The sequence below is a fragment of the Muntiacus reevesi genome, chromosome 21 (genome assembly GCF_963930625.1).
Source record: "Muntiacus reevesi chromosome 21, mMunRee1.1, whole genome shotgun sequence".
Lineage (NCBI taxonomy): Eukaryota > Metazoa > Chordata > Mammalia > Artiodactyla > Cervidae > Muntiacus > Muntiacus reevesi.
The window spans coordinates 6,218,674-6,246,073 of record NC_089269.1 but is presented as its reverse complement, the minus strand read 5'-3'; the positions used below and the strand labels follow the sequence as shown (position 1 = coordinate 6,246,073).

The 27,400-nt window shown below is 37.0% G+C and overlaps 1 protein-coding gene across 7 annotated transcripts in view; it reads right to left on the bottom strand.

The window, feature by feature from the left end:
* Nucleotides 1-27,400, bottom strand: part of CBLB (Cbl proto-oncogene B) — a 219,235-nt gene that overhangs the window by 8,149 nt on the left and 183,686 nt on the right. For 5 of the 7 annotated variants that reach the window (XM_065913852.1, XM_065913855.1, XM_065913854.1 and 2 more), the window contains exons 14-18: nt 22,142-22,288; nt 18,055-18,152; nt 17,810-17,941; nt 14,914-15,054; nt 7,777-7,896 (exon numbers count right to left, since the gene is read on the bottom strand). In XM_065913852.1, the coding sequence (XP_065769924.1) occupies nt 7,777-7,896; nt 14,914-15,054; nt 17,810-17,941; nt 18,055-18,152; nt 22,142-22,288 (638 nt within the window). The remainder of the gene's footprint in view (nt 1-7,776; nt 7,897-14,913; nt 15,055-17,809; nt 17,942-18,054; nt 18,153-22,141; nt 22,289-27,400) is intronic. The other 2 variants (XM_065913857.1, XM_065913858.1) reach the window with 2 other exon arrangements.

Below are 27,400 nucleotides of genomic sequence, written 5' to 3'. Positions count from 1 at the left end.
TGTCTCACTCATTTAAGTTACGGCTAGATCTTTATTCCATAATAAAAACTACTCAAAACGTATTAAACCAAATTCTGCTATCTATATTTAAAATTATAGGTGCTAAACTGTACATAATCTTTTTTAAAGTTTGAGATGTAATTTCTAAGAGTATTTTAGTAATTCACTGACAACACTTGGGATAGACATCAAGAGTCTTGGAATACATATTTTTTCATGTATAACAATATTAAAAATAACTAATTAAGACATAAATCTCATTTTGTTATTGACACATGAAGTGAAGTGAAGTCACTCAGCTGTGTCCGACTCTTTGCAACCCCATGGACTGTAGCCCACCAGGCTCCTCTGCCTATGGGGTTTTCCAGGCAAGAGTACTGGAGTGGGTTGCCATTTCCTTCTCCAGGGGATCTTCCCGACCCAGGGATCGAACCCAGGTCTCCCACATTGTAGGCAGACACTTTACCGTCTAAGCAACCAGGGAAGCCTTATTGACACATAAGTTGGATCAATTATTTCTGAAACTCATTATGTAAACTCGAATTGCTGCCACTATTGATGTACTATCTAATTTTAGAAGGACAGGTTTTAGATACATAGTTTTACTAAATTACAAATATCTTCACATAGGCTATAGTTGGGAATTATGTTGTTAAAAACAGAGCTAGGTTATAACTTTTTTAATACATTCAGAAAATTGTTATAGAAGAAGTATTAGTATATTAGTATCATGTTTGTGAGAAAAATAACACTATGTTCTGTGGTTTTAAACCTGAAGCTGTGTATAAGGAAAAACATTTTAGGTAGCTGAACTAGAGTAAAACTATATATATAACACTGCAATTTCCTTTGTTGGTACACAGAACCTTAAAAACACTATCTTAAAACATCTCTAATAACAATACACAATTCCAACTCTTATGTGAAATGAAGCCATAGATTCCAATTGAGGTCTTAATATAAAATTCATTCAACATCTGATCACTTTTCCTTTAAGCTAATAAAGGAAAAGTAGCACTGGAATTAATTCCTTCTATGAGACCTCCTTTATTTTCCAGGTATACTTGGTAATAGTATCTGTTACAAACACATTTAATATAAGTCATGTGTTTGTATTCTAGCATTATTTTTAAGTGTTGCCTTACATGTCCTTCTAAATACTAAGAATATTAAAAAGCTCAGCTGTACTCATCACCATGAGCAAAAACACATCGTTATGATTTTGTGTTCTGTCAGCTGGATTCCCTGGGGTTTTAAAGAATGGTATTCAAACTGTAGCACATATGTCTTACAACAAGAGAAAAGCAAACTGGAAAATGTGTAAAAGCCCCTGCATAGCTAGTATCAACATGAACCCCGTGTGAAGAAATAAGCAGATTATTAGCAAAATATTAATTTTGCTAATAATTTTTATTATAATAATAACTTTGCTAATATATGTCACTTGTATACAGGTATATATGAATTTAACACAAGCTGGTAAAATCCACTTATTAACTCTCATCATAACATATTCATATCATTAAATACTGTTACATCTAAGAACTTTAGAGAGTTGTAAACTTTTGGAGTGGGAGTAATAAAACATTCGGAAGGCTCTTTGTATATTAAGATATGCACACATCTTTTTTAGATGAGTGTATAAGGAAAATACTTTAAAATAAATTAAATTTTTGGAATTAGAAATAGTCTTCTCATAAAGTTTATATACATAAATTAGTCACCATCAACTAGATCACCATAAAAAATAGAAATGGTTTATAAGATGCAGCAAATTATACCAGAATCCTCTACAGTCATCTTAAAAAGGCCTTAATACTATAAAAATGCTACTGCAAAGTAAGTGCTGTTATTCTCCCAAAGGCACATATCATCCAGTCTCAAGTTTTTGATGGAAAGATCTAATCCCAGTATAAAATAAACTAGTGGACAGCTTGGTAGCCCTATGAAGGAGCATGTGAACAAATATATTGCTAAAAAAAAAGTATCTTATTTTCTGTGGTTTGACTGTGTTTGTAAAGAGAGTTCAAACAGTCAGTTGAAATATTTGATGTTACAGCTAGCTGAGACCCTCAAAGTAATCATCAAGACTAGTTTTTCACTCAGGTAAAAAGCCAGTTCAGGCTTCTGGTAAATGCCTATCTGGGGATGTTTCAACGCGTTTGTCACTCAAAGTTCTTCCTTGAAATTTCTAGTGTAATACTACCTGGTATTTCTACCAGTTGAAATCATATACATAAATGATGTTACTATGGGCTCAGTAATACCTGCATGCTATGGTGTAAACTGCAAAGCTGTGAAAATAGAATGTTTAGGCCACAATCCTTCCTGTAACTTGAGAACACGTTTCTGTTAATACAGAGCTGGTGATACAGAATGTTGTTTTTAAATCAGTCATGGCGCTCTTCTCAAAGCTGTACTTTAACATCTCAAGGAATTTGCTTTATTTTCATGTATATATATATATATATAGAGAGAGAGAGAGAGAGTTAGATACTGTCTCTGCTTTCTGACTTTCACATTTTTCCATCATTCTGGAAATCTTCCTTTTCAACTGAAAATAGTGTTTCAGTGGGTATCCATGGATATATCTGAAATATTGAACTGGCTAGAAGTAAACTGGTAAAGACAGCATGGACCAAAATTTGAAAAAGTTAGTAAAATTTTCAAGTTATATTCAAGTGTGAAAACTTATGAAACTACAGAGGGATTTTTATGCATCGCCCATGCATGTCATCAAGTACAGAGCTATTGTGTTAATAATCTCAAAGCAGCTATCTACCTTGATTTGGATGTTACAGAATGGACAACTGCTCACTATTAACAAATCTGTGAGCTGAGATTTGAGCTTGAAAGTAAACTGAATGCAACAATACATTAAAAAGGATCACACACCATGATCAAGTGGGATTTATCCCAGGATTGCAAGGATTTTTCAGCATCCATAAATCAATTTGATATATATCACATTAACAAGCTAAAGACTAAAAACCATATGATCATCTTAATAGATACAGAAATGCTTCTGATAAAATTCAACATCCATTTCTGATAAGAACTACCAGAACGTGGGCATGTAGGGAACATACCTAACATAATGAAGAACATACAGGGCAAACCCACTATGGACATCATGCTTAGCAATGAAAATCTGAAAGCATTCTAAGATCAAGAATAAGACAAGGATGCCACTCTTGCCACTTTTGTTCAAAATAGCTTTGGCAGTCCTAGCCACAGTAGAGAAGAAAAAAAAAAGGAATCCAAATTAGAAAGGAAGAATTAAAAAAAAAACTGTCACTGTTGGAAGATAGCTTGCTACTATACACAGAAAATTGTAAAGATGCCACCAGTAAACAACTAGAGCTTATTAATGAATTAGGTAAAGCTGCAGGATACAAAATTGATATACAGAAATCTGTTTCATTTCTATACATTAACAATAAAGTATCAATGAAATTAAGAAAACAATCCCATTTACTGTCACAACAGAAAGAATAAAATACCTAGGAATAAACCTACCTAAGAAGACAAAAGACATACTCTGAAAACTATAAAACACTCATGAAATAAATTGAAGGTGATGCAAACAGAAAGATATAGTCTGTTCTTAGATTGGAAGAATAGGTATTGTCAATATTGTTGATATAATCAAAATGACTATTCTACCCAAAGCAATCTACAGATTGAATGCAATTCCTATCAAATTACCAATGGCCCTTTTCAGAGAAGAAATGATTTTGAAATTTGTATTGAAACACAAAGGACTTTGAGTAGTCAAAACAATCTTGAGAAAGAACGGAGCTGGAGGAATCGCACTCCCTGACTTCAGACTATACTACAAAGCTACAGTCATCAATAGTATTGTACTGGCACAAAAACAGAAAACACGAATCAATGAACAGGATAGAAAGCCCAGGAATAAACCCACACACTTATGGTCAATCTTTAAAGAAGGAGGCAAGAATATGCAATGGAGAAAAGACAGTCTCTTCAGTAAGTGGTGCTCGGAAAACTGGACAGTTGTATATAAAATAATGAAATTAAAATAACTAGTAGCATACACAAAAATAAACTCAAAATGAGTTTAAAGACCTAAATAGAACACCAGGTATTATAAAACTAGAGGAAGCCAAACAAGGGATTAACTTATAAAATACACAAACTCATCCAGATCAATTTTTACAAAACACAAAAATGGGCAGATCATCTAAACAGACACTTTCCAAAAGAAGACATACAGATGGCCAAGAGGCACATGAAAAGATGCTCAGCACTGCTAATTATTAGAGAAATGCAAATCAAGACTACAACAAGATATCACCTCACACAGGTCAGAACGGCCGTCATCAAAATGTCTACAAACAATAAATGCTGGAGAGGGTGTGGAGAAAAGAGGACCCTCTTACACTGTAGGGGGGGGGATGTAAACTGATGTAGCCATTATGGAGAACAATACAGAGATTCCTTAAAAAATGAAAAATCAAGTTACCATATGATGAAGCAACCCATTTCCCAGGCATATATCTGGAAAAGATAAAAAAATGCAAAAACATACATGCACCCCAGTGTTCACAGCAGCACCATTTTAAAGTAGCCAAGATATGGAAACAACGCAGGTGAATGGATAAAGAAGAGACCATATATGCGCACATGAATACATACAATGGAATATTATGCAGTCATAAAAAAAGAATGAAATAATACCACTTGTACCAACACGGATGGGCCTAGAGGTTTTAAGTGAAATAAATCAGACTGAGAAAGACAAGTACCACATGATGTCACTTATATATGGAATCTGAAAAAACTGATAAGTGAATCTATTTATGAAACAGAAACTCACAGACATAGAAAACAAATTGGTATAAAAGGGGAAAGGAGCAGGGAGGGATAAATTAGGAGTTTGGGATTAGCAGATACATAGTACTATATATAAAATAGATAAAAAACAAGGTCCACTGCATAGCCCAGGGAACTATATTCAGTATGTTGTAATAACCTATAATGGAAAAGTATCTGATGATGAAAATATGTATATATATTCATATATACATATACTATATATACATAGTACATATACAAAAACATACAAAAAAGATCTTCACAACAAAGATAATCACGATGTGATCACTCACCGAGAGCCAGACATCCTGGAATGCGAAGTCAAGTGGGCCTTAGGAAGCATCACTACAAAAAAGCTAGTGGAGGTGATGGCATTCCACTTGAGCTATTTCAAATCCTGAAAGATGATGCTGTGAAAGTGCTGCACTCAATATGCCAGCAAATTTGGAAAACTCAGCAGTGGCCACGGGACTGGAAAAGGTCAGTTTTCATTCCAATCCCAAAGAAAGGCAATGCCAAAGAATGCTCAAACTACCGCACAATTGCACTCATCTCACACACTAGCAAAGTAATGCTCAAAACTCGCCAAGCCAGGCTTCAACAGTATGTGAACCGTGAACTTCCAGATGTTCAAGCTGGATTTAGAAAAGGCAGAGGAACCAGAGATCAAGTTGCCAACATCTGTTGGGTCATCGACAAAGCAAAAGAGTTCCAGAAAAACATCTATTTCTGCTTCATTGACTATGCCAAAGCCTTTGACTGTGTGGATCACAATAAACTGTGGAAAATTCTTCAAGAGATGGGAATACCAGACCACCTCACCTGCCTCCTGAGAAATCTGTATGCAGGTCAAGAAGCAACAGTTAGAACTGGACATGGAACAACAGACTTTTCCAAATTGGGAAAGGAGTATGTCAAGGCTGTATACTGTCACCCTGCTTATTTAACTTATATGCAGAGTACATCATGAGAAATGCTGGACTGGATGAAGCACAAGCTGGAATCAAGACTGCTGGGAGAAATATCAATAACCTCAGATATGCAGATGATACCACCCTTATGGCACAAAGCAAAGAAAAACTAAAGAGCCTCTTGATGAAAGTGAAAGACAAGTGTGAAAAATTTGGCTTAAAACTCAACATTCAGAAAACTAAGATCATGGCATTTGGTCCCATCACTTCATGGCAAATAGATGGGGAAACAGTGACAGACTTTATTTTTTTGAGCTCCAAAAATCACTGCAGATGGTGACTGCAGCCATGAAATTCAAAGATGATTGCTCCTTGGAAGACAAACTATGACCAACCTAGACAATTTATTAAAAAGCAGAGACATTACTTAGCCACAAAGGTCCGTCTAGTCAAAGCTATGGTTTTTCCAGTAGTCATGTATGGATGTGAGAGTTGGCCTATAAAGAAAGCTGAGGGCTGAAGAATTAATGCTTTTGGACTGTGGTGTTGGAGAAAACTCTTGAGCGTCCCTTGGAGAGCAAGGAGATCCAACCAGTCCATCCTAATGGAAATCAGTCCTGAATATTCATTGGAAGGACTGATGCTGAAGCTGAAACTCCAATACTTTGGCCACCTGATGCAAAGAACAGACTCACTGGAAAAGACCCTGATGCTAGAAAGATTGAAGGCAGAAGGGGATGACAGTGGATGAGATGGTTGGATGGCATCACCGACTCAGCTATCATTAGTTTGAGTAAACTCCTGGAGTTGCTGATGGACAGGGAGGCCTGGCATGCTGCAGTCCATGGGGTTGCAAAGAGTTGGACATGACTGAGCAGAACTGATACACACAGACACACACATATATATTCAGTTATATAACACTTTGTTATATACCTGAAAGTAGCATATCATTACAAATCAACTGTACTTCAAAAAAAAAGTCAAAATATAGTTAAAAAAATACTGATATAGGACAAAAATTTACACAGGAAAAACTCCTGATGCTTCTAACTGTGAGACGAATATATTGTTTTAATTGTTTAATATGTGTTATGTTCTGCATAACATCTATCAGTTACTCTTCCCTCCTCCCTTGTATCCAAGCCACTCATCCAAGAAATAAGTGCTAGGCACTCCTCTGGACTTGGGGATATAGCAGTGAACCAAGTCACGCGTGTGTCTTTAAAGCATTAATATTTGAGTGAGGAGATAAAACGGTCAAGCAAAGAAATTAGTGGAAGGTGGTATTAAGAAACATAAGGGAAAAGAAGGGGATAAAGTGACTGTGTAAAGTAGGGGAGCTACTTTAGATATGGAAGGCATCCTGAAGAAGCAGATCAGCAGCGTCTCATTAATCATGGCTATGAGTATGACTTGTAGTTACTAAAATGCTACATCCTTCTATGGGGTTGGTCAAAAAGTCTGGGTTTTTCTGAAACATTGAACTAAAATCCTGAACCAACTTTTTGACCAACCCAACACTTACTGACTGGCAGCTGAACATTGCACGATAGCCCTAAATAAGCTTGAAAATTAACAGTCTGGTGCTAATAGTAATCCTAAAGAGATTTTTTTTTCCTTTACTGGAAAAATAAGAGGATACAACATTTCAGTGTATACAGACATTTCTCCCAGTTCTCATATCTGATAAGGCAAGACAAAAGTTAGAGAATTAAGTATTTACTTACTTGGCTGCCTTGGATCTTCCCATGAGCTCACTTAGAGAATGAATAGATTTTTGAGGCACAGAACGTGCCTTACTGACAGATCAAAATTAATACTAAGGCTTAATTTAATATTTTCTGTGAGACAATTCTGTAGGCATTCTTCACATAATACATGCTTTATGAGCAAATGCAAAGGTGATAAAAATACTTTCTTAGGATGGCAGTACTCATTAAATTATATAATGAATGAAAGGTGTTCTGAAAAGCACTATGCAAATGTAAGGCATTATTCTTACTATCATTAGCCAACTCACCTGAAGATGAAGGAAGTGGATCATAGTCCTGTGATGCTCTGTTGGACTTGACATTTTCACCTGGTAATCTCCTAGCAGGAGGCAAAGGAACTTGGCCACTTGCTGGATCAAAAAAGGGATCTTAAAAATAAAGGTAATTTTCAGATTAAAACTATTATCTCTGCCAACTGGCTGAAGAAAACAATTAGAAATTCTCTGTAAAGATCAATTTTTGAAAGTAAGAAACCATTTCATGACTGATAGTAACCATTTTCTAATCAGCCTGCATATTTTCTAATTTATTCATCACTTGGTCAAAAATGCTTTTCCCTGTTTTTCCTAACTGATGCACACTACTAATTTTGCATCTTTCAGATCTCTTATTTGATGGTGAAATTGTTGAAGATAAAAACTGTTTCTAATTTTAATTTTATGCCCCAATCTGTCCTGTACAATGAATAGAAACTGTTGTAAAGTCAACAAAAAAAAGTGGATTTTGAATTTTGCCTGTATAGTATTATCATATCAATTAATCTCTCTTAAGCATTAGGCAGACATAATTTGTAAAATGGACTTGACATCTAAAGGACAGGGACCTTTTCTTATACTCAACTGTGTTTGAATTTTATCTCCTAACAGAAACACAGTACCAGGCACACTGCTGGGTAAATAGCCTGCACTTCATAGATATTTACTTTTAACTACTAAAAACTAATCTAGATTCAGAGTTTTTATAAATTCAAATTCTGTGACATTTGTATTGTTATCATAAAGCTAAAATGTTAACGATTAAAGAAGAACAGATAACATTTCATTGTTTTAAATTTCATTTGAGTTTGATATTAAAAACATGTAAGAATTTGATAATTTAAGAAGGAAATGCATACTTATACTAAAGTTTGACCAGATAATGTAAGACAAGAGTTGAAGTCATTTTCTTTCCTTATTTGAATGCAATAATTATCCCCAGCTTTGCTAGAGACTTTTTTTTTTTAAAACCTAACCAAGGCTACTTAATTTGCTTTCATTAATTTTGAGATTAAAATGAGTCTTAGATTCTGAGTTTTCAATAATTGAAAAGTCAATGGATCAACCTCATTAATTTTGCTGAAACATTTTAGGAAGGAGTAAGAAGATAAATTCCATGCAATAAATATTAATCTTTTGATTTTGGAAGGCTAACCAAAGGGATCAAATATGGTTATTTCTGCATAAATACAGAAAATTTCCAAAGATTTACAGTTAAATGTTCAATAAAATTTACTTTTAGCTCTTGTTCATTCTAAAACATCACAGATTTAATATTGGGTCAGAGAAAAGAACGTCTTCTACAATACATAAACTTTTCTGTTTCCTTAAGGGTAAATTTGTGGTTTTGTTAGATATACCTAAAATATTTCTAAACACCTATTTAAGTCTAAATATTCTATTCCAGACTGATTACTGAGTCATAAATAGACTACATAATATATAGTAGTATGATATCATGCCATTAATCTATTGCACCTAAAAAGTCACTGGGTACAATAAAATGTAAACACAAATAGCATGGAATATTTAATTCAATTCTGAATCACTATGATGTTTCATGATAAGTTTGGCTACTGCTCAGGTACAGGGTAAACTGGGTTTCTGTAGCAAGTTGTAAGGGTGGAAGGGTTCCTGCTTCAATGGGAAAATACACATGATACAATTACTACAGAGAGTACAAGAATTACCAGACTAGAAAATCAATAGTTTTTAAAAATAAATTCCTCAATAATCCACTAAAATAAAATTTTATATCCACATAGGATTAAAACATACAAAGTGAAAATACCATAGCCAGTGTATCATTATATATAGTGATAAATGTTTCAGAAATGAATGAACAAACATGATGGGACTGGTCTACTCTAAAAAGCAGGGTACTGCTGGACTCGTTGGAAAAGACCCTGATGCTGGGAGGGATTGGGGGCAGGAGGAGAAGGGGACGACAGAGGATGAGATGGCTGGATGGCATCACCGACTCAATGGGCATGAGTTTGAGTAAGCTCCAGGAGTTGGTGATGGACAGGGAGGCCTGGCGTGCTGCGGTTCATGGGGTCGCAAAGAGTCGGACACGACTGAGCAACTGAACTGAACTGAACTGAATGCTAAATTGAAATTTTTTAATACTTATTTTAAGAGATTATTAAAAACTGAGGAAAGACTGGGAGAAAAAGGCTTGCTCTGCACTTTAAAGTGTGGAAATAGGTATCAATCAAAATAATGCTGTGTCATTCAGAAAAGTAAGATCATGGCATTTGGTCCCATCACTTCATGGCAAATAGATGGAGAGACAGTGGAAACAGTGGCTGACTTTATTTTGGGGGGGCTCCAAAATCACTGCAGATGGTGATTGCAGTCATAAAATTAAAAGACGCTTGCTCCTGGGAAGGAAAGTTATGACCAACTGAGAAAGCATATTAAAAAGCAGAGACATTACTTTGCCAACAAAGGTCTGTCTAGTCAAGGCTGTGGTTTTTCCAGTGGTCATGTATGGATGTGAGAGTTGGACTGTGAAGAAAGCTGAACGCTGAAAAATTGATGCTTTTGAACTGTTGTGTTGGAGAAGACTCTTGAGAGTCCCTTGGACTGCAAGGAGATCCAACCAGTCCATCCTAAAGGAGATCAGTCCTGGGTGTTCATTGAAAGGACTGATGCTGAAGCTGAAACTCCAATACTTTGGCCACCTTATGCGAAGAGTTGACTCACTGGAAAAGACCCTGATGCTGGGATGGATTGGGGGCAGGAGGAGAGGGGACGACAGGATGAGATGACTGGATGGCATTACCGACTCGATGGACATGAGTTTGAGTAAACTCCAGGAGTTGGTGATGGACAGGGAGGCCTGGCGTGCTGCGATTCATGGGGTCGCAGTCAGACACGACTGAGCGACTAAACTGAACTGAACTGAAGAAGGAAACCTAACAGGAGGTTTTCTCTGGGAGGAGGCATTATGGAATTTTCTTAATTCTTTTCCCCCCACTATCTGATATACTTACAATCTTTTATTCAAGTGTAGGAAAAGAGGCAATCTGAACAGTTAAAACAATGGCATCTTTCCTCTGGACTGCCCAAAAGTTATCTCAAAAATTGATCCAATACTCGGAAAGTTTTAAAAGACTATCAATGCTAGATGTAACTGATAAGACTTGGAATAGGGTTTGAAGAGCTATTGAAGTGAAACAAAACTCCTCACTCTTTAACTCATATTCATAAAATCCCCATATATAGTGATTTGCCACTGATTAAGTCCTCCAGTGTTAGAGAATTCAGTACCCATCTGAGATCTACAAATTATCATTAATTCAGGAAGCTTAAGAGGAATGCATTTTTTCACTCCTAATTCTCGCTCGTCAGTCTTTGATCATTTGAGGAGACATAGAGGAAATCTAATCATGCTTTCACAAATACAGTGGTTGAAGGCAACTCTAATATATTCAAGATCTTCTACCCTCTCGGTTAAAACACCTCCAGTCCCTTTAATGTACCATAGCTACACGGTGTGGTTTTATTTCCCTTTCTCATGTTGGCTGCATTCCTCCAGGAATAAGCTAGTCTTGGGCTTCTCCAGCTTGAGCATGCATCTGAATCACCCCAAGGCTTGTGAGCATACAGACTTCTGGTCCTACTGCCAGAGTGTCTGATTTAGTAAGCCTTCAGTAGGTGTAAAGAATTGGCATTTTAAACAAATTTCTAGGTGATGCTGATGCTGCTGGTCTCAAGACAATTTGAGAACCATGGCTCTACCCCATGAATCCTTCAACACTTAGACACGGTAGTCTCCACGCTGGCTGCATCCCGGGGAGGACCCCGCCTCGCCGGGTCTCTGACCTGAACTCTGCGAGGGCCACCCTCAGAGGGCATGAGCACCCTCGGAAACCATGTCATGGGTGTGCCTCATAAAGGTCACCACACTCCTAAATCATTCCCAGGAACTGCTGCTAATGATCCAAGCCTTCTCTGTACTTTACTTATGGCATTGCATTTCTGGATCCCAGTGGAAAACTTTCCTTTATCTCTAATAAAGTCAGTTTGGCTAGCCTTCAGAGTGGAATTGTGACTTTGAGACTGGATAAGGACTGGGAAAGTAGATTCCGGGTAGAAATACAGTGAGGGAAAGGTTCAGCAAGGGCTCCAGATACATTGTGTATCTTGTGCACTGCACAAAGAACGCAGTCCTGGGAACGAGCAGACGTAACTGCAGCCTTGGCTTTGTTCCTGGAGCGCTGGCCCTGGCACAAAGCAGAGGGAGGCGCGCCTGTTTCAACCCACCAACACTAAAGAAATGTCTTTTTGTAATGCACATAAAAGCATATATGTGCTAGCCCTGGGTTTGTAGACAGGAAAGTGTAAAGCTTTTTTTGAGGACTCTTCAGGTTTTGTTAAGATATGACTGGCTTGTCCAGAGTAGATGGCTGATGCACCGTGGGGTGGGCATTACTATTTTGCCAAAAGAAATCTTGCATCAGGCCTAAAACGGAAGCCAGATAAAAGCAGCATCAGAGCTGTGTCCCTGCTTCACCTCCCCTTTCTGATCGCATGGGAGCCCCAAGGCTCTTTTGTAGAAACACTGGGCCCTGTAGTTTAAAAATCACTACTATAGAGCAGTCGGTGGGCTTGTAAGGCTGGAAAGGTGGGCCTGACTCAGCTGTGCAGGGCACTGAATGCTGGAATAAAGAGGCTGCTTTAAAGAGGTACTTAGAATCATGAAGATGCCTAACCTCTGTCTTTAACTAGGGATACTGATTTCCTCAAGGAAACCAAATTTCCATAATGCCAGAAAATGCTTGTCATTACACTGGTCTAAACTTTTACAGATTAAACTATAATGAAAATAATGGCAGTAAAATGCTCACATATCTGTTTAAATTTAGCAATCACGTTTGTTTACCTTATATGGTTCTACAACTACTGAGTTAAACTTAGGTTTAGTATTTATATTCTTTTAGAAAGTTCAATTCAGAGTGAAGAACTGATTTTATGAATTTTCTATTACACTTTTTAGACACTATAATGTGTTAAATCCTTTGCAGAATGATATAGTCAAGTGCTTATTTATAAGCTGAAAGAAACCTTCGTGTTCTATGATATTCCATTAAGAACAATTAAAATATTTCTTTTGAAAAAGAGGAGGTCTAATACATGTGATTTAAAAATGAATAAAAACAGTGACTCATTGAATCTCATAAAGCAACTGGCAACAGACTAGAAATTTGTCCTGTTAATGACAGGAGACTGGAAACGGGGAAGAAAGATGAACTTTTTTCTTCTTAGAAGAAATGTCAATTTAATTTGTCAATATTATTTGGAATGGAATTAGAATACTTCCATGGATAAAAGGAGGTCAAGTCTGTGTGTTAGTTGCTCAGTCATGTCCGACTCTTTGTGACTCCATGGACTGTAGCCTGCCAGGCTCCTCTGTCTATGGAGTTCTCTAGGCAAGAATACTGTAGTGGGTAGCCATTCCCTTCTCCAGGAGATCTTCCCAACACAGGGATCAAACCTGGGTCTCCTGCATGGCAGCCAGATTCTTTACCAGCTGAGCCACCAGGAAAACCCAAAAGCAGGTCAAGAGTGAGTCAACAGTTCAAATGGCCCTGCTCTGGTCTCCGTCAGCCTCACACCACAGGCTGGGATAACTGCTCCTGAGCCTCTCCTGCGGTCAAGCAAAGCGATACATGAAATAAAGCAGTTTACACAACAGCTTCATTCTGTCAAATAAAAAAGGGGGCTTTTCATTTTGAAGTATTTTTTCCTTGTAATTAATCTTGAGTAAAAAAATTTTTGAAGATTTTTACAAAGCACAAGGAAATTATGATAAAGAACTAAAATATTTTACAATCGATTCTTTTGAAATAGGTAGAAGCATGTGTGTAAAATGTTCTAGAATCCTAGAAAGCTTAATTTTAAAAGAAGTCACTTCACTGAGCTTTCATTCAGTGGGCTTAACTGTAGCTCAGACTGGCAGCATTTAATAAATTAACGTGATCCATGAGGTCAGGGAAGCATTTCACAGGGTCAGTGACACAGGGCAATTCAGTATTTACTGACAAAAAATTAAACTCAAAATTATTCCTTGAACAGGTAAACTGCCTTTAGAAACTGAAGCTATATATTCCAAGTTATATGTCTATAATTGTGTGTGTCATATGTACAAATTGCCTCAAACTTCTAAATTATCAAACCAAATTGAAAGAAAGAACCATGAAAAAAAATGTAAAAGGTGATTGACAATGGTTAAGATCCCCGAGTTTTCTCTGAAGCATGTAGGTGGCCAAAGGACAAAGTAGCACTCTTAAGAGGCTTTCATGATTTAGCTCATACATATATGTAAGGCAGTTGCTAAGAAGGAAAATCTTTATCCTGTGTTTAATTAAACCAAGCTGAGGAAGCAAACGTTTGAACATAAATCACAGTATCACCAATAGGGCTGACTGGGACAGTTAATATCAGCAGATTCAATATAACTGAATTTCTTTTCCCTGATAATTCTGACTGGTAAAGTGGATGGTTTACTAAGTCTTTTTATTTCTACTCCTCACTTGAATTTACAAAAAGCTATATATTAATTTTTCCTCGAAGACCAATAATTTTAGTAAATACAATGAGGCATTAAAAATGAAAACAGTAACACAACAATAAAATGCAGGTATTTCAGAAAAAAACATACCTACTAATGTTACAGCAGTATAATTTACCAAGATATTATGTTTTGGAATAAACTAATGACTCTAAAGCATATTTAGTAAAAATTTTTAAACACGTTATTAGAAATATCACACTCAGAATTAGGAGTGAGTCTAAATTTGTCCTCATCACTATTAGCCCAATCACAGAGCCCTTCTGGTTCTCAGAGATGTCTTTTGTAGCATACAGGTGCTCTTTGGACTGGATCATCTCTACAGCAACATTTCTAAATTCTGTGATTCCACGTTGCTTTCACCATTTTTATAAATCCTTTTGGCACTAAACCAAGCAACTGACAGACAAACCCACCCAACTGCTATTCTCCCCCAGGATTTTCCAGCTTGCGAGCTAGAAATCAGTGAACTACTGATGCTTATTTGACAGTATGATCTTAGAAATACTTTTGCTTCCAGTGAAAATGTTTGCTTGGGTTTTCTCTCCTACCTGACGGAAGGAGGAAAAGGTCCTGTCCTGAGGATGGTCGGCTGCCAGAGCCAGGAGGTTTCGAATGTTCGATGACGCTGTGCCGTGCGGGGGGTGGGGGAGGTGGGAGGGACGGAGGCAGAGCATCAAAAGCATCTTCGCCTGCATTTAAAGAAAGGCCAGGGTCAGCAGCAGAACTTCAGGCAAAACTAGTAATTTTCTCTTACTGCTTATAAAGAACTTCACCTGCAGTGTTCATACAGCGGTTGACCGACTTTGAGAGTGGGAGCTGATTATTTTGTGGGGGGTGTCTAGAGAGAAGTACGGACACAAATACACATGGGTACATTCAGACTTTCTCTCTCAGGTCTTCCTGTTAGAAAGCTGTATTGCAGGGTATGCAACAGCTTATTATTCATCTGTAACCTTTATAATATTAAGACATTGGAGGTCTGAACTAAATGTTATAAGATCAACATCATCACAATAGAATTTTTGTGTAACAGTAAGAGTTCACAGTCTAACTGGAAAAATCACAAATGCACACAATTTAATGTCACAGAATAATTTAAATTATCTTTTAAAATTTGCTCCACTAGATTTTAATTCATTTAAACTAATGCTCCCCATATATTTCATTGTTAAAATATACAGAAAATGTACCTGCAGTAGAGGAATATCATCTTTTTCTACTTACCAGATATCTCTAGAGAGACATAGTTAAATATAGAACTAACTCTTGTGGTGGTCCCAAAGCTAGTTACTTATATTTGCATAGTTCCCAGCTTTTGTAACTATAAAATATTGCAGCAGATTTTTATGTCTACTTATGTTTCACCTGCTACATCTTACTATCTCCTATTCATATTTTTCCTCATCTTGATTGTTTAAAAAATAAAATTGCAGTATATGTATTTCTGCAAGCAATTGCAAATACTTGTGAATGAAACGGAGTATAAATACCTACATATTCTAGTAATAAATATTCTTCTGGATTTAAATATATTGACGTGAATATAAAGGTATATTTAAATACAAATGGTTTCACCACTCATCTATCTTGCCTTGGGAAAAATATTCAGAATATTTTCTCTAATGATCATTAGAGAGATTTTTCTAATGTAAAATATAGGAAAGTATAGGAAAGAGAGCTTAGTTCTTAGTATTTTTTGAACCTTTAGCCATCTCCTACACTATCTTCTTTATTCACATCCTTTATCCACCCCTACAGTTATTTTCCCCACCCTGAGATTCCCGTATACCATGCTAGGCACATGGATAATGTGAAGATCAAAATCGTAAGGCCTTGATCTGAGAAGCTTAGATTCCACAAAGAGTTCCATAAAAAGTTCACAAATGATTCAGAGGTGAAAGTCCCAGAGGTCCCACATAGAGAGAAAGAGATGCCTCGTAAGAGGCAAGAGGAAGGTAGAAAGTGGCATTCAGCAAGGTGTTACCCAGAACAGGAAGATCTGGGGTATCAGGGGCTCAAAAACAATTGTTAATCAAATACACTCTGGAGAAGGCAATGGCAATCCATTCCAGTATTTTTGCCTGGAGAATCCCATAAACAGAGGATCCTGGCAGGCTACAATCCGGGGGATCACAAAGAGTTGGATGCAACTGAGCGACTTAACACTACATCAAATACAAGGATGGTATGTTCTAGGCTGAGTGAATAGCATAAATAAAATATGAGATGTACATGAAGAGTCAAGGATGAGTTACATGTTGCTGAATGGCAGAAACCAACACAACACTGTAATGCAATTACCTTCCAACTAAAGATAATTTTAAAATGAGGGTTGGAATGCTTCTCTGCATTGTCTGATATGGTAGTAGCCATCTACATACAGATATTTAAATAAACTAAAATTCAGTTCTGCGGTCATACACACAGATCTTTTATGTCACCACATAAAGTTCTATAGGACAATGCTGATCTAGTCATAAAGACTTGGGTAACAGGTGAAAAACCAGCACAGAGGAAGAAGCAGAAGAAAAGAAAAAGCCTGGAGGTAAAGAAGGAAGTTGGGAGGCCCTTGTAACCCATGCAGGTGACAGTAAAACACGGAACTGCAGGAAGAACAGAAGCAGGACCTTCAACGGTAACTAGAAATACCAGGTGATGGTGTCTCTGGGGGAAGAAAAAATGGAACAGTTCATTTCCAGTAGCCTAATAATTCAAATAAGCTCACCAAAGAACCTTCATCATACATTATTTTATGTTATGGTGACATGTTGTGAAGCTTTAACTTCCAAACGCTTTGTCTTCCTCTAAAAATAGGGTGAGAAGCTTCCTATCCAAAATTAATGAAATAGACACCTGCACCAAACAACTTTTAAATACATATACACCTGTGTGTACCTTCACGCCATACGTACACACACACACATACTAAGTGTACTTCATAGCAAAATTTGAAACAAATTGAGATTATTTCTAGCTGCAATGATTATAAGAGAGAATGTGTTTTTGGCTCTCTGCAATAAAATATATAATTCCCCATAATGTAATTTAGCTAAGTGGAAGTGAGTTATTATATACTGAAAGAAAAAGTAAATACACATTCAGTAAGAACTGTACTTAAAGAGAATCTCAGAAGAATACTCCAAATCCCTAAGAAGCGCGAGCACCTGGAGGGATGAACAGTGCCCTCCCAAGGGTGTGGACATGAAGAGACAACCAGATAAAAGCCTGACGGACGCCAGCCACTTACACCACTGTCTCAACCGCCTAAGTGGAATCACGGTCACGTGAACTGGAGGCCCCCATCACCTGGACCCTGCACTCTAATTCAGACCATTCCAGAACCCGACAGGTCTGCACTGCACTGAGCCCTGAATTCTGACCATTCAGATGTGAACTGAGAGAGATGGCAGAGTGGCTTGTTTGAAATTGTTTTAAAGGTTTGACCTAACGGAGGGATGAGGAGGTCATAATCAGAGGGCGTCCTGTTGAGCGAAGACCCGTGCTTTGCACTGTCCCGGGCTGCAGGCCTGGCAGGAAGCAATGGCACTGGATCGCAGGCTGAATCAAAACCATCTCCTAGAGGATGACACAAAATCTTAATGTATCTTCGGCACGACAGCGGCGTGGAATTTTGCCTTTAAATTCTGACCGCTAAGATGCAGAAGACAAAGAGGGTGTTTTATACATACCCTTTAAATACGCGCCTAACTCCGGGATGTTTGATTTCTTCATCTCTGAGGATGTGCCATGTGTTCCATTCAATATGCAGTGACCGTTATCACAAGATCTGAAGCAGAAATCAAAGGACAAAAATAGTTAAGGGCTATTGCTTTCCATTTAAAAGTCATTTGGGGGTGGGGAGATGATGGGAACCAGCAACCTTGCTCATATGATAAAGTTGGAAAATAAATATCATTAATTTACTTTTCTGGGAAAAGTGCAGGTAATGTTACTACATACCATTACTCAAATACTTTTACAAAGCAGAAGTAAATATTCCATAGAAGACAATCTTTTTTTTTTTTTTTTTTAAGTGAAACCAACTATTAGAAGGGCCACAAAACTGTTCATATCCTAAACAGACTTGTGGAATTAACATATCATTTTGGAAGATTTCCATATTATCAAGTTTTTGAAGAAAAAAAATGTAATATGCAGGCAAAAATATGTAATAAAAGTCCCAGTGACTTCATTATTGATTAGTGATACTTAACAGTGTATTTTTATTTCTGTAATTTAAACTTTCCTTACAAAAAACTGGAACCTATCAAGGAAGGAAAGAAAGTCAAAGTCACTCAGTCATGTCTGACTCTCTGCAACTCCATGGACTATATATAGTCCATGAAATTCTCCAGGCCAGAATACTGGAGCAGGTAGTCTTTCCCTTCTCCAGGGGATCTTCCCAACCCAGGGATCAAACCCAGGTCTCCTGCGTTGCAGGCGGATTCTTTACCATCTGAGCCACCAGGGAAGCCCAAGAATACTGGAGCGGGTAGCCTATCCCTTCTCCAGGGGATCTTCCCGACCCAGGAATCAAACCGGGGACTCCTGTATTGCAGGCGGATTCTTTACCAACTGAGCTATCAGGGAATTATCAAGAAAGGAGAATTATTAAATACTCAGAAAGTCTTAAAAATTCAGATAGGCATTTTCAAAGAACAGGAGCCTGGGGCAAAATTTCACTATTGCCATGAACAAAACTCTGGTATTTCTGTCAGGTAAGTAGAAAAATGACTTTAAGCAAAGGTCTTGGGTACACAACAGATATTTTAATCTGGGTGTCTCTAAAAGGACAATACTTACTAAACAGGTATTTTTGTTGTTGGCTTTAATGCTTTGGAATCAAACTATGAACACAATAGCTAAGTCCGAGGCATAGGAAGAGAAGCACTGAGCTTATTTCGTCTTCAGAATATAATTGTGCAGACTCTCTGCTCACTCTGCTCACAAAGAGATGCAGAAAGCAGAGTTTATATTTTACTTTTCTTCAATCTACTCTGACTTCTTGGGGCAAAGTAAAAGTACATACATAATGGAGGAGATATTGGACATCTGAATAGTTATTGCAAAGTGCTTCATCTGAAATCCACTTCATTTCTCTCTAGTGGCCACATCTCTTTAAGGGGACAGAGACGGTTCATTTAAAAATAGTTATCATGTATTTTCATAAAATGATGGGTTTTTACTGAAACTGAATTATTCATCGACAGTTTAACATTTTCTATATATTGACAATTTACTTCTCCTGATATTCCAAAGAGAGGAAAAATGCAGAAAGAAGGTGTCTAAGTTTAGAGTGCTTTGTAGAGGACCTAAGAAGATACTTCATCCATCAGCTCTCAAGAACAATCAAATAAAAAATTCACTCCAATTAAATTTAGGGATTATCAACATTTATTACTTCTCTATAACTGTAGAAAGATGGTAATGGTGGTCATAAATCAAATTTATTTTCAGGATTTCAGAGGCCTGTCACCAAAAATCTCATCCAATATGATGTGACAATTAAAATTTTAAGTCTTAAAATTACACCCCTTACTTACCCAGTGATGAAAATAAGTGAGATCCCAAGGAGACCAAAAACAAAATCTCATCTTATTTCAGTTTTTAAAATTACTACATATTTTTAAGCACCAAGGGAACTGAAAATTTTAACAGTGGATATTTGATGTTAAGGAATAACTTTTTTCTCTAATAAGAGCAATGAACATTTGGCTCTTCTAACATAATAAATTATTACCTCTCAGTTATTTCTCTGTCTTCTCAATGATACGGTTTTACCAATAAATGCCCTAAAGACCAGCAGTCTGCAAAAGAACACTTTGGTTTTCACTGTGAAACGTGAAAGTGTTAGTCACTCAGTCATGTCCTACTCTTTGTGACCCCATGGACTGTTGCCCGCCTGGCTCCTCTGTCCAAGGGATTCTCCAGGCAAGAATACTGGCATGGGTAGCCATCCCCTTTCTCCAGGGGATCTTCCCAACCCGGATCTTCTGAGCTCAGATGGTAAAGAATCTGCCTGCAATGTGGGAGACCTGGGTTTTATCCCTGAGTTGGGGAGAATCTCTGGAGGAGGGAATGACAACCCACTCCAGTATTCTTGCCTGGAGAATCCCATGGACAGAGGAGCCTGGTGGGCAACAGTCCATGGGGTCACAAAAAACATGATTGAGCGACTAACACTTTGAAATATGAAGCCCTGGACGGCTAACTGTTAATAACCCTGGTTAATAACTGTGCGGAGTTAGTTCTAACCATGATAATTCTAACCATGTAATTCATTAAGGCAGATCTCTGCTTTAAATGGAAACTAGCTTCTCTTTTTCCGTATTACAATACTTGAAGAAAGGCATTTTTTTTTTTAAGATTTTTTTTTTTTTTTAAAGATATTTCTTCTGGAGAGAAAGGAACACTCCACTCATAAAACACTCTGTTGACTGGCTTGACCTCAGAAAGAAACGGCATACTAAGTAAAGACGACACAGATGACTCAAGTGTCCAGCAGCTCTCCCGTTCCCAGTCAACAGAGAGAGACTGCCAGGCAAGAGGCAGGGACCTGAGCAGCAGCCGAGCCCTCTTCCGCATACGCCAGGCAGAGCTCCAGGGATGTAATTACACAGAGAAGACTCAGGGAAGCTCAGGAAAGAAGTCTGAGGCCGAGATTTGACTTCCTGAGTACTAAATATACTTGGAGAAGGAAACGGCTACCCACTCCAGAGTTCTTCCCTGGAATATCCCACGGACAGAGGAACCTGGCAGGCTACAGTCCATGGGGTCACAAAGAGTCAGACATGACTGAGCATTCACTGAATGTTAATATGTCAGGTGTAAAAAAAAAAAAGCGAAATATTATTAGATTATGATTTACTAATTATATAAATGCAGAATCATAAAGACAATCTAATATTTCAATACACACCACCCATTTTTAATAACAAAGACCGAGGGTGTCTATATAGGAGGAAGAATAAATAGCTGACAAGAAGAAAAGAAAGCCAAACACTATTCCTCACATGCTTGTTTAATCCAAGGGAAAGTAAAATAGTACCGGATAAAAATAGTTAAGCTAAATAATTTGTTTCAATTCTTCGAGATCTGAAGTAGGTAGCACATCAAGGAAAGTAAATGTTATACTAGTCCTTATATCATGAAGAAAAATTCTAAGGAAGGTTCGTATAATAACAGTTTCTAAGCAAGAGCTTTTCTTCATGAGATATGTGCTTAGAAGTGATAAAAAGCATTGAAAATACCTTACTGACAATCCATTAAGTAATCACCACTATATAAAGCATCTACCTGCAAAGCGGGAGACCTGGATTCAATCCCTGGGTTGGGAAGATCCCCTGGAGAAGGAAATGGCAACCCACTCCAGTATTCTTGCCTGGAGAATCCCATGGATGGAGGAGCCTGCTAGGCTATAGTCCATGGGGTCGCAAAGAGTCGGACACGACTGAGCGACTTCCCTCACTCATATGTAACCTACAGCAAAGTTTTACTAGAGTATAATTTGCTTTTTGTGGAGGGGGGGTCAATAAATTATTGCATCAGACTTACTAGTCAAGTAATTTAGTCAGAGGGCTTCCTAGTTAATTGAAATCTGCATCTTTTTGTTTTCTCTGAAAGTCATGGAGAAAAACAGTATTATAGGTGGAAGAGGTTTTGAGCAAGAAATAAAAGGTTTTTCAGTAGATAGATGTGATTCAGTTTAAAAACAAATACCACAAATGATAATGCTTATCCAGATGTGAGGTGACAAAAAATGGCCCATATTCTTACCTAGGAGGAGGTTTTGCATTGTGACAATGAGATGGTTGTGAGTTCAAGGAAACAGGATGGGATGAAGGAATCTTGTATTCATCATCATCTTCCTCTACCGGGTCTCTTGTTTTCTCTGAAAGGGAATTTGCTAATGGACCAGTACACCTACCAGAGGGGGAAAAAAATCCAGTCTAGTTTTAGCATAATAATTTAGGACAGGCAACTCTTATGTGACCTATTTAAATCAAAGAATCTATGTTGTCTCCTGGGTTCATTTTTTAATTACAGGGTAACATCCTAAGGGCTATTCTTATACTAAATACAAATGAAAAGGATTTTTAATCTTTTGTTAAGACCCTATTGATGAAATAAAAGCATTTTCATATTTATAACTTTAAAATGGCACAATAAGAGAAACCAGTAACCTATTAAATAAAATGAAAAGGTCCTGGAGTTGTAAGTGAAGGCATAAAACTATTTACATCAAGTTAGTAAAATATTTACATTTTCTTCCAACTTAAATTTGTAAATTAAGATGATATAGATACACGGATGGTTGTTTTATACATTAAGTATTTATAGGTCAAATTTCAGTCTTCTGTATTACGTATAGTTGAAAAAAATCCAGTTTCATTAATGAAACAGTTCTTTCTCCTGCAGAGTTACAATTCAGATAGTTAAATTTTTGCCCCAGCAACAACTAAGATCTAAAAATGACTGGAACAATTAGAAGTAGATAATAAGAGAACTTAGTAAGTCTTTAAGTGGAGTCCATTGTTTTCATGGTGCAAATTTCCTGGCTATATAAAAAAAAGAATGAAAATATATAAAACAATTACCTAATAATAAACTTTTTCAAGCATTTTACTCATTCATGTGAGTAAATTAAAGTCAATTAATTAAGAATCCTTTTTTTTTAAAAAACAGTTATTGTTAATGGAGTTTGCTCTAAACCCTCGCTAACACCACTGAAAAACACCAGAGTAGAAACACAGAAACCTACTGTGGCCAACTCTAAGACAACCAACTAGTTTGCAAGACACTGGAGGTACATATGGATCCAAAACATTTTGTGAATCATGAACCTCAAGATAAACCTGTTAATTTCTTTTTTTTAAAATAAATCTTTGTGACTGCAGTTTTGCAACACCTTCTGTAGAGGGAGCAAGAGGCCTTTGGTATATGAGACATCAAGACAAACAGTTTTTTCATTTTTATTTCTCCTTACTGGTTTGAATGAAAGCAACTTTAAGAGTTTTTCTCCCTGCCCATTACGAGAAGACATTCTAAAAAACTGAAAGGTTCTCAAATTTCAACCATATATCAGAGTCCCTAGGAAGTTCAGAGATGAATTTTCAAGTCTATTTTTGCCCATCTTTGAAGACTTTTTCAATACTAATTTTTGAATTCTTGTTTGTTTGAGCAACCTTGGGGTTTGAAATGACAGCTCAGGGTGGAATCAAATCACAGTGATGCGGGAACAGGAGTCCATGGTCACCAGGCTAATAACCCAAGGGGTACACCCACCACGGTGTAACCTCGAAAGATGTACAAATGAAAGACCCCAAATGAAGGCCACTGAGTCCATGGACTGCGAAATGGTGACCTGATGGGAATTAGAGCAGGGATTTCAAACATGAACTTTTCACAAATTCTTATAAACATGGATATAAATTTAGCTAACACAAGGGCCAGAAGGGATCTGTTAGCAAAAGAAATGAAAAAATCCACATACTTTCAATGTAGCATACTTTCATGTACAATGAATTTTTTTCCCCTAGGAACTTGAGGCATATATTGTATAAAAGAAGATTTGTTGATCAAATATTCAAAACTCATTAATGTCAGGAATGTTCTATCTGCTCGTTCCAGCTTAATTCTAAAGATTTAAGAGTTTTCAAAGAAGCAGTGTACTATCACATAAGAATGGACAATTTTTGAAATCAAATCTGGATGATTGATTTTATCTTCAATGATAAAGAATTTCATCAAAGTAGTTCCCCCTCACTGTCTAGCTGCAAACAACAGACGGAGTATCCTGAAGAAAAGGAAGAGCAAAGGGCATCTAATATTTTACTGCGAAAACCTACTGTGGAGTGGGGTGTGTCAGACACTCAGTCATGTCCGACTCTTTGTGACCCCACGGACTATATAGTCCTAGAATTCTCCAGGCCAGAATACTGGAGTAGGTAGCCTTTCCCTTCTCCAGGGGATCTTCCCAACCCAGGGATCGAACCCAGATCTCCCACATTTCAGGCAGATTCTTAACTGAGCTATCCTACTAGTTGTAGATAATTAGCTTAAATATATTTTAAGGAAAGTCTTCGAGTGGCACTTGCTTCATATCTAAATCCAAAAAAAGGCCTGGATATCCTGATATCCCACTTATCACCATCTTAATAAAGTTCTAAATAGACTTTATTTCTCTTTATTGTGTTTTTAATGCAGACTTTTTATATAAGTGTAATATTCTAATTAAAAATAAGCCAATAAATAAGAATACTATTCCAGTGCATTTTATTCAGTATTATTTAAATTTTTATACAAAATTGATCATAGTTCTGAAGGGAAAAAATAAAAGCAATTGCTATCACTTAACAAAAGGAATGTACACTGTGAACTTGGGGTGATTATGTGTAAATGCAGGTTCACCATTTTTAACAAAGGTACCATTATGATGAAGGTCACTGAAAATGAAGATGGGCAGGCATGTGTAGGGGCTCCCCTGTGGCTCTGACGGTAAAAGAACCTCCCTGCAATGCAGGAGACCCAGGTTCTACCCCTGGGCCGGGAAGATCCCTTGGAGAAGGGAATGGCTACCCACTCAGCATTCTTGCCTGGAGAATTCCATTGACAGATAAGCCTGGCAAGCTACAGTCCATAGGATCGCAAAGAGTCGGACACAACTGAGTGATTAACACTTTCAGGCTTGTGTGGGGGCTATACCGAAAATATCTGTACCTCCTCCTGAATATTGCTGTGACTCAAAATGGCTCTAAAAAATAAAGTGTTAATAAAAGAATCTAAAAAAGAACAGATGTATGTATATATAACTGAATCAGTCTGTTCACCTGAAAATAACAGATCACTACAAATCAACTATATGCCAATAAAATTAAAATATTAATAAAATGAGAAAGGTACAAATAGATAATTTTCATACAAAATTTGTCTGGAAATTTGTCTATAAAATTTTATTGTATATAAAATACCACAAAAGAAATTTTAATTTATGAAAATTATTACACTGTTTGTAATTATTTTCAGAATACTGTGGTTTTTTGCCTTCAAACTCATTCAAAATATAGGTTCAATTTTACTTGCAATCAGGAAAGTGGTAAAATTAAGTTTAAGAACTTTTGTTAGCTATCATGTATGTTTACTTCTGGTAGTAGAGAAAATAATTTACGTGACATGGGGAAAGGTTCACTCATTGATTTAGCTCATGGGAAATTTTTAGGATACTAAAGGAATAAAATAGAGCAATTTTATTTGGCTGGTTCCAAGTTAAAGCTGCCAAGTAAACCATCCTTCCATTTATAGCCAGTACTTCATTCCCTCTATATTATCATCATGCATTCACAGAGCGTTCTGCACTGTGGCTGTCATTTCTGAGTTAATACACTGGTACCGCACAAAGACACACAGTATTGAAGATACACAGCCATCCTTCCCACGGCCTGCACCTCTTGTTAAATTCAGCGTGTGCTAGTTAAACCTTTAGTGAGAAATAATCCACTTTCCGCATGTGCACACTTGAAACAGAACAAGAATATATTTTCTAATGCTTTGCTTAGTGATGTTGCATTTTGACCTGAAGGCTCACAGATACACTCCTCGATAGCCTTCAACATTTCTGATTTGAGAGGTATATAATCGAAGGGGTGACCATCTGCATAGCCCTTTGGCTTTACCTATATAACTTATACCTCAAACATCACCCTTACCAAGTACTTTTTTCCCTTCATTTGAGCACTTCCTGATATCTTGATTAGTTCGTCAGTTTTTCCAGAACCAAAGCAAAGTCGGAACATCCACCTTCACTGTTTATAGATGAACCTCCTGTGACGCTGCCCCACAAAACAGTAACTTTCTTTGAACCTGAATCTTCTAGGACGTGTATTTAGTAAATGTTCATTCACTGACACTGTGTTTTCTATACAGTCATCTAGGTCCTCCTTATATTTCTGTCTTAACTGCAAAATGCTTAAGGGCAGACCCTGAGTCAACCAAGACCTGGCGTGGTGTGTCCACAGAGCACTCCCGGCTGTAAGCCAGAAAGGAGGAGAGGCTATTAGAGAGATACGTGACCAAACTGTTATGGGAAATAAAGCTATGTTTAGCATCCCTTTATAATGTAGAAAATGCTTGAAATATATTATTTTGCTTATTTTCTACATGTAACAAGCTTTAATAATCTCTGAAGGCAAGGTTTTAAAAAATATCTTTTATTAAAGTTGAATATTCAGAGCCTGGGATATACCTTCGTCCATAGGTCTTGTACTAATCATCCTGGTCCTAACAAAGAAAACACCCAACTCAGAGAAATCACAGCCCAGCAAAGTGGTAGCACATAATCCAGCTGTATTTGAAATGAGGATTACATATGTGCCACCTGTAAGCCATTTCCCCAGCATCTCAGAGTGTGCTCTATAAACATAAATACTAATTTTAAGGATTCTTTTTATGACATCAAGAAGAATCAGGGTGGTATATTATTAGGCCAAATGTAAGCCTGAAGTATAAACACTTTCACTATCTTGCTTTTAAGTTGGAGAAACAAATTTTACATTAATTTTTAAGTTAATTTATCCAGGCTCAATATTAATTCCCAACACTTCAAGGAGACTGTTTTAGAAATCAAGAAGATAAATGTTTAGAAAACTTTTTTTTTTTTTGAGAATCTCATCTTCCAATAACATGTTGAACATTAAAAACTTCACAATGATATTAAAAGTGTCACTACTTATAATTGCCAATAACTAGACACAACTCAGATGTCCCTCAGTAGAGGGGTGGATAAACCACAGTGTGTTTTACAATGGAAGACCTACTCTGGACAATAAAAAAGGAACAAACTACTGATACGCTTGACAGCTTGGATGAATGTCAGATTCCCTGGGCTAAGTTAAGTAGAAAGAAGCCAAACTCAAGAGAAACTATAACTAACTGTATGATTCTATTTATATGACCTTCTGGAAAAAGCAAAACTATATGGACACAAATCAGACTGATAATTTCCAAGGGTTTGGGTAATGGAAGAAGTTGACACAGGGC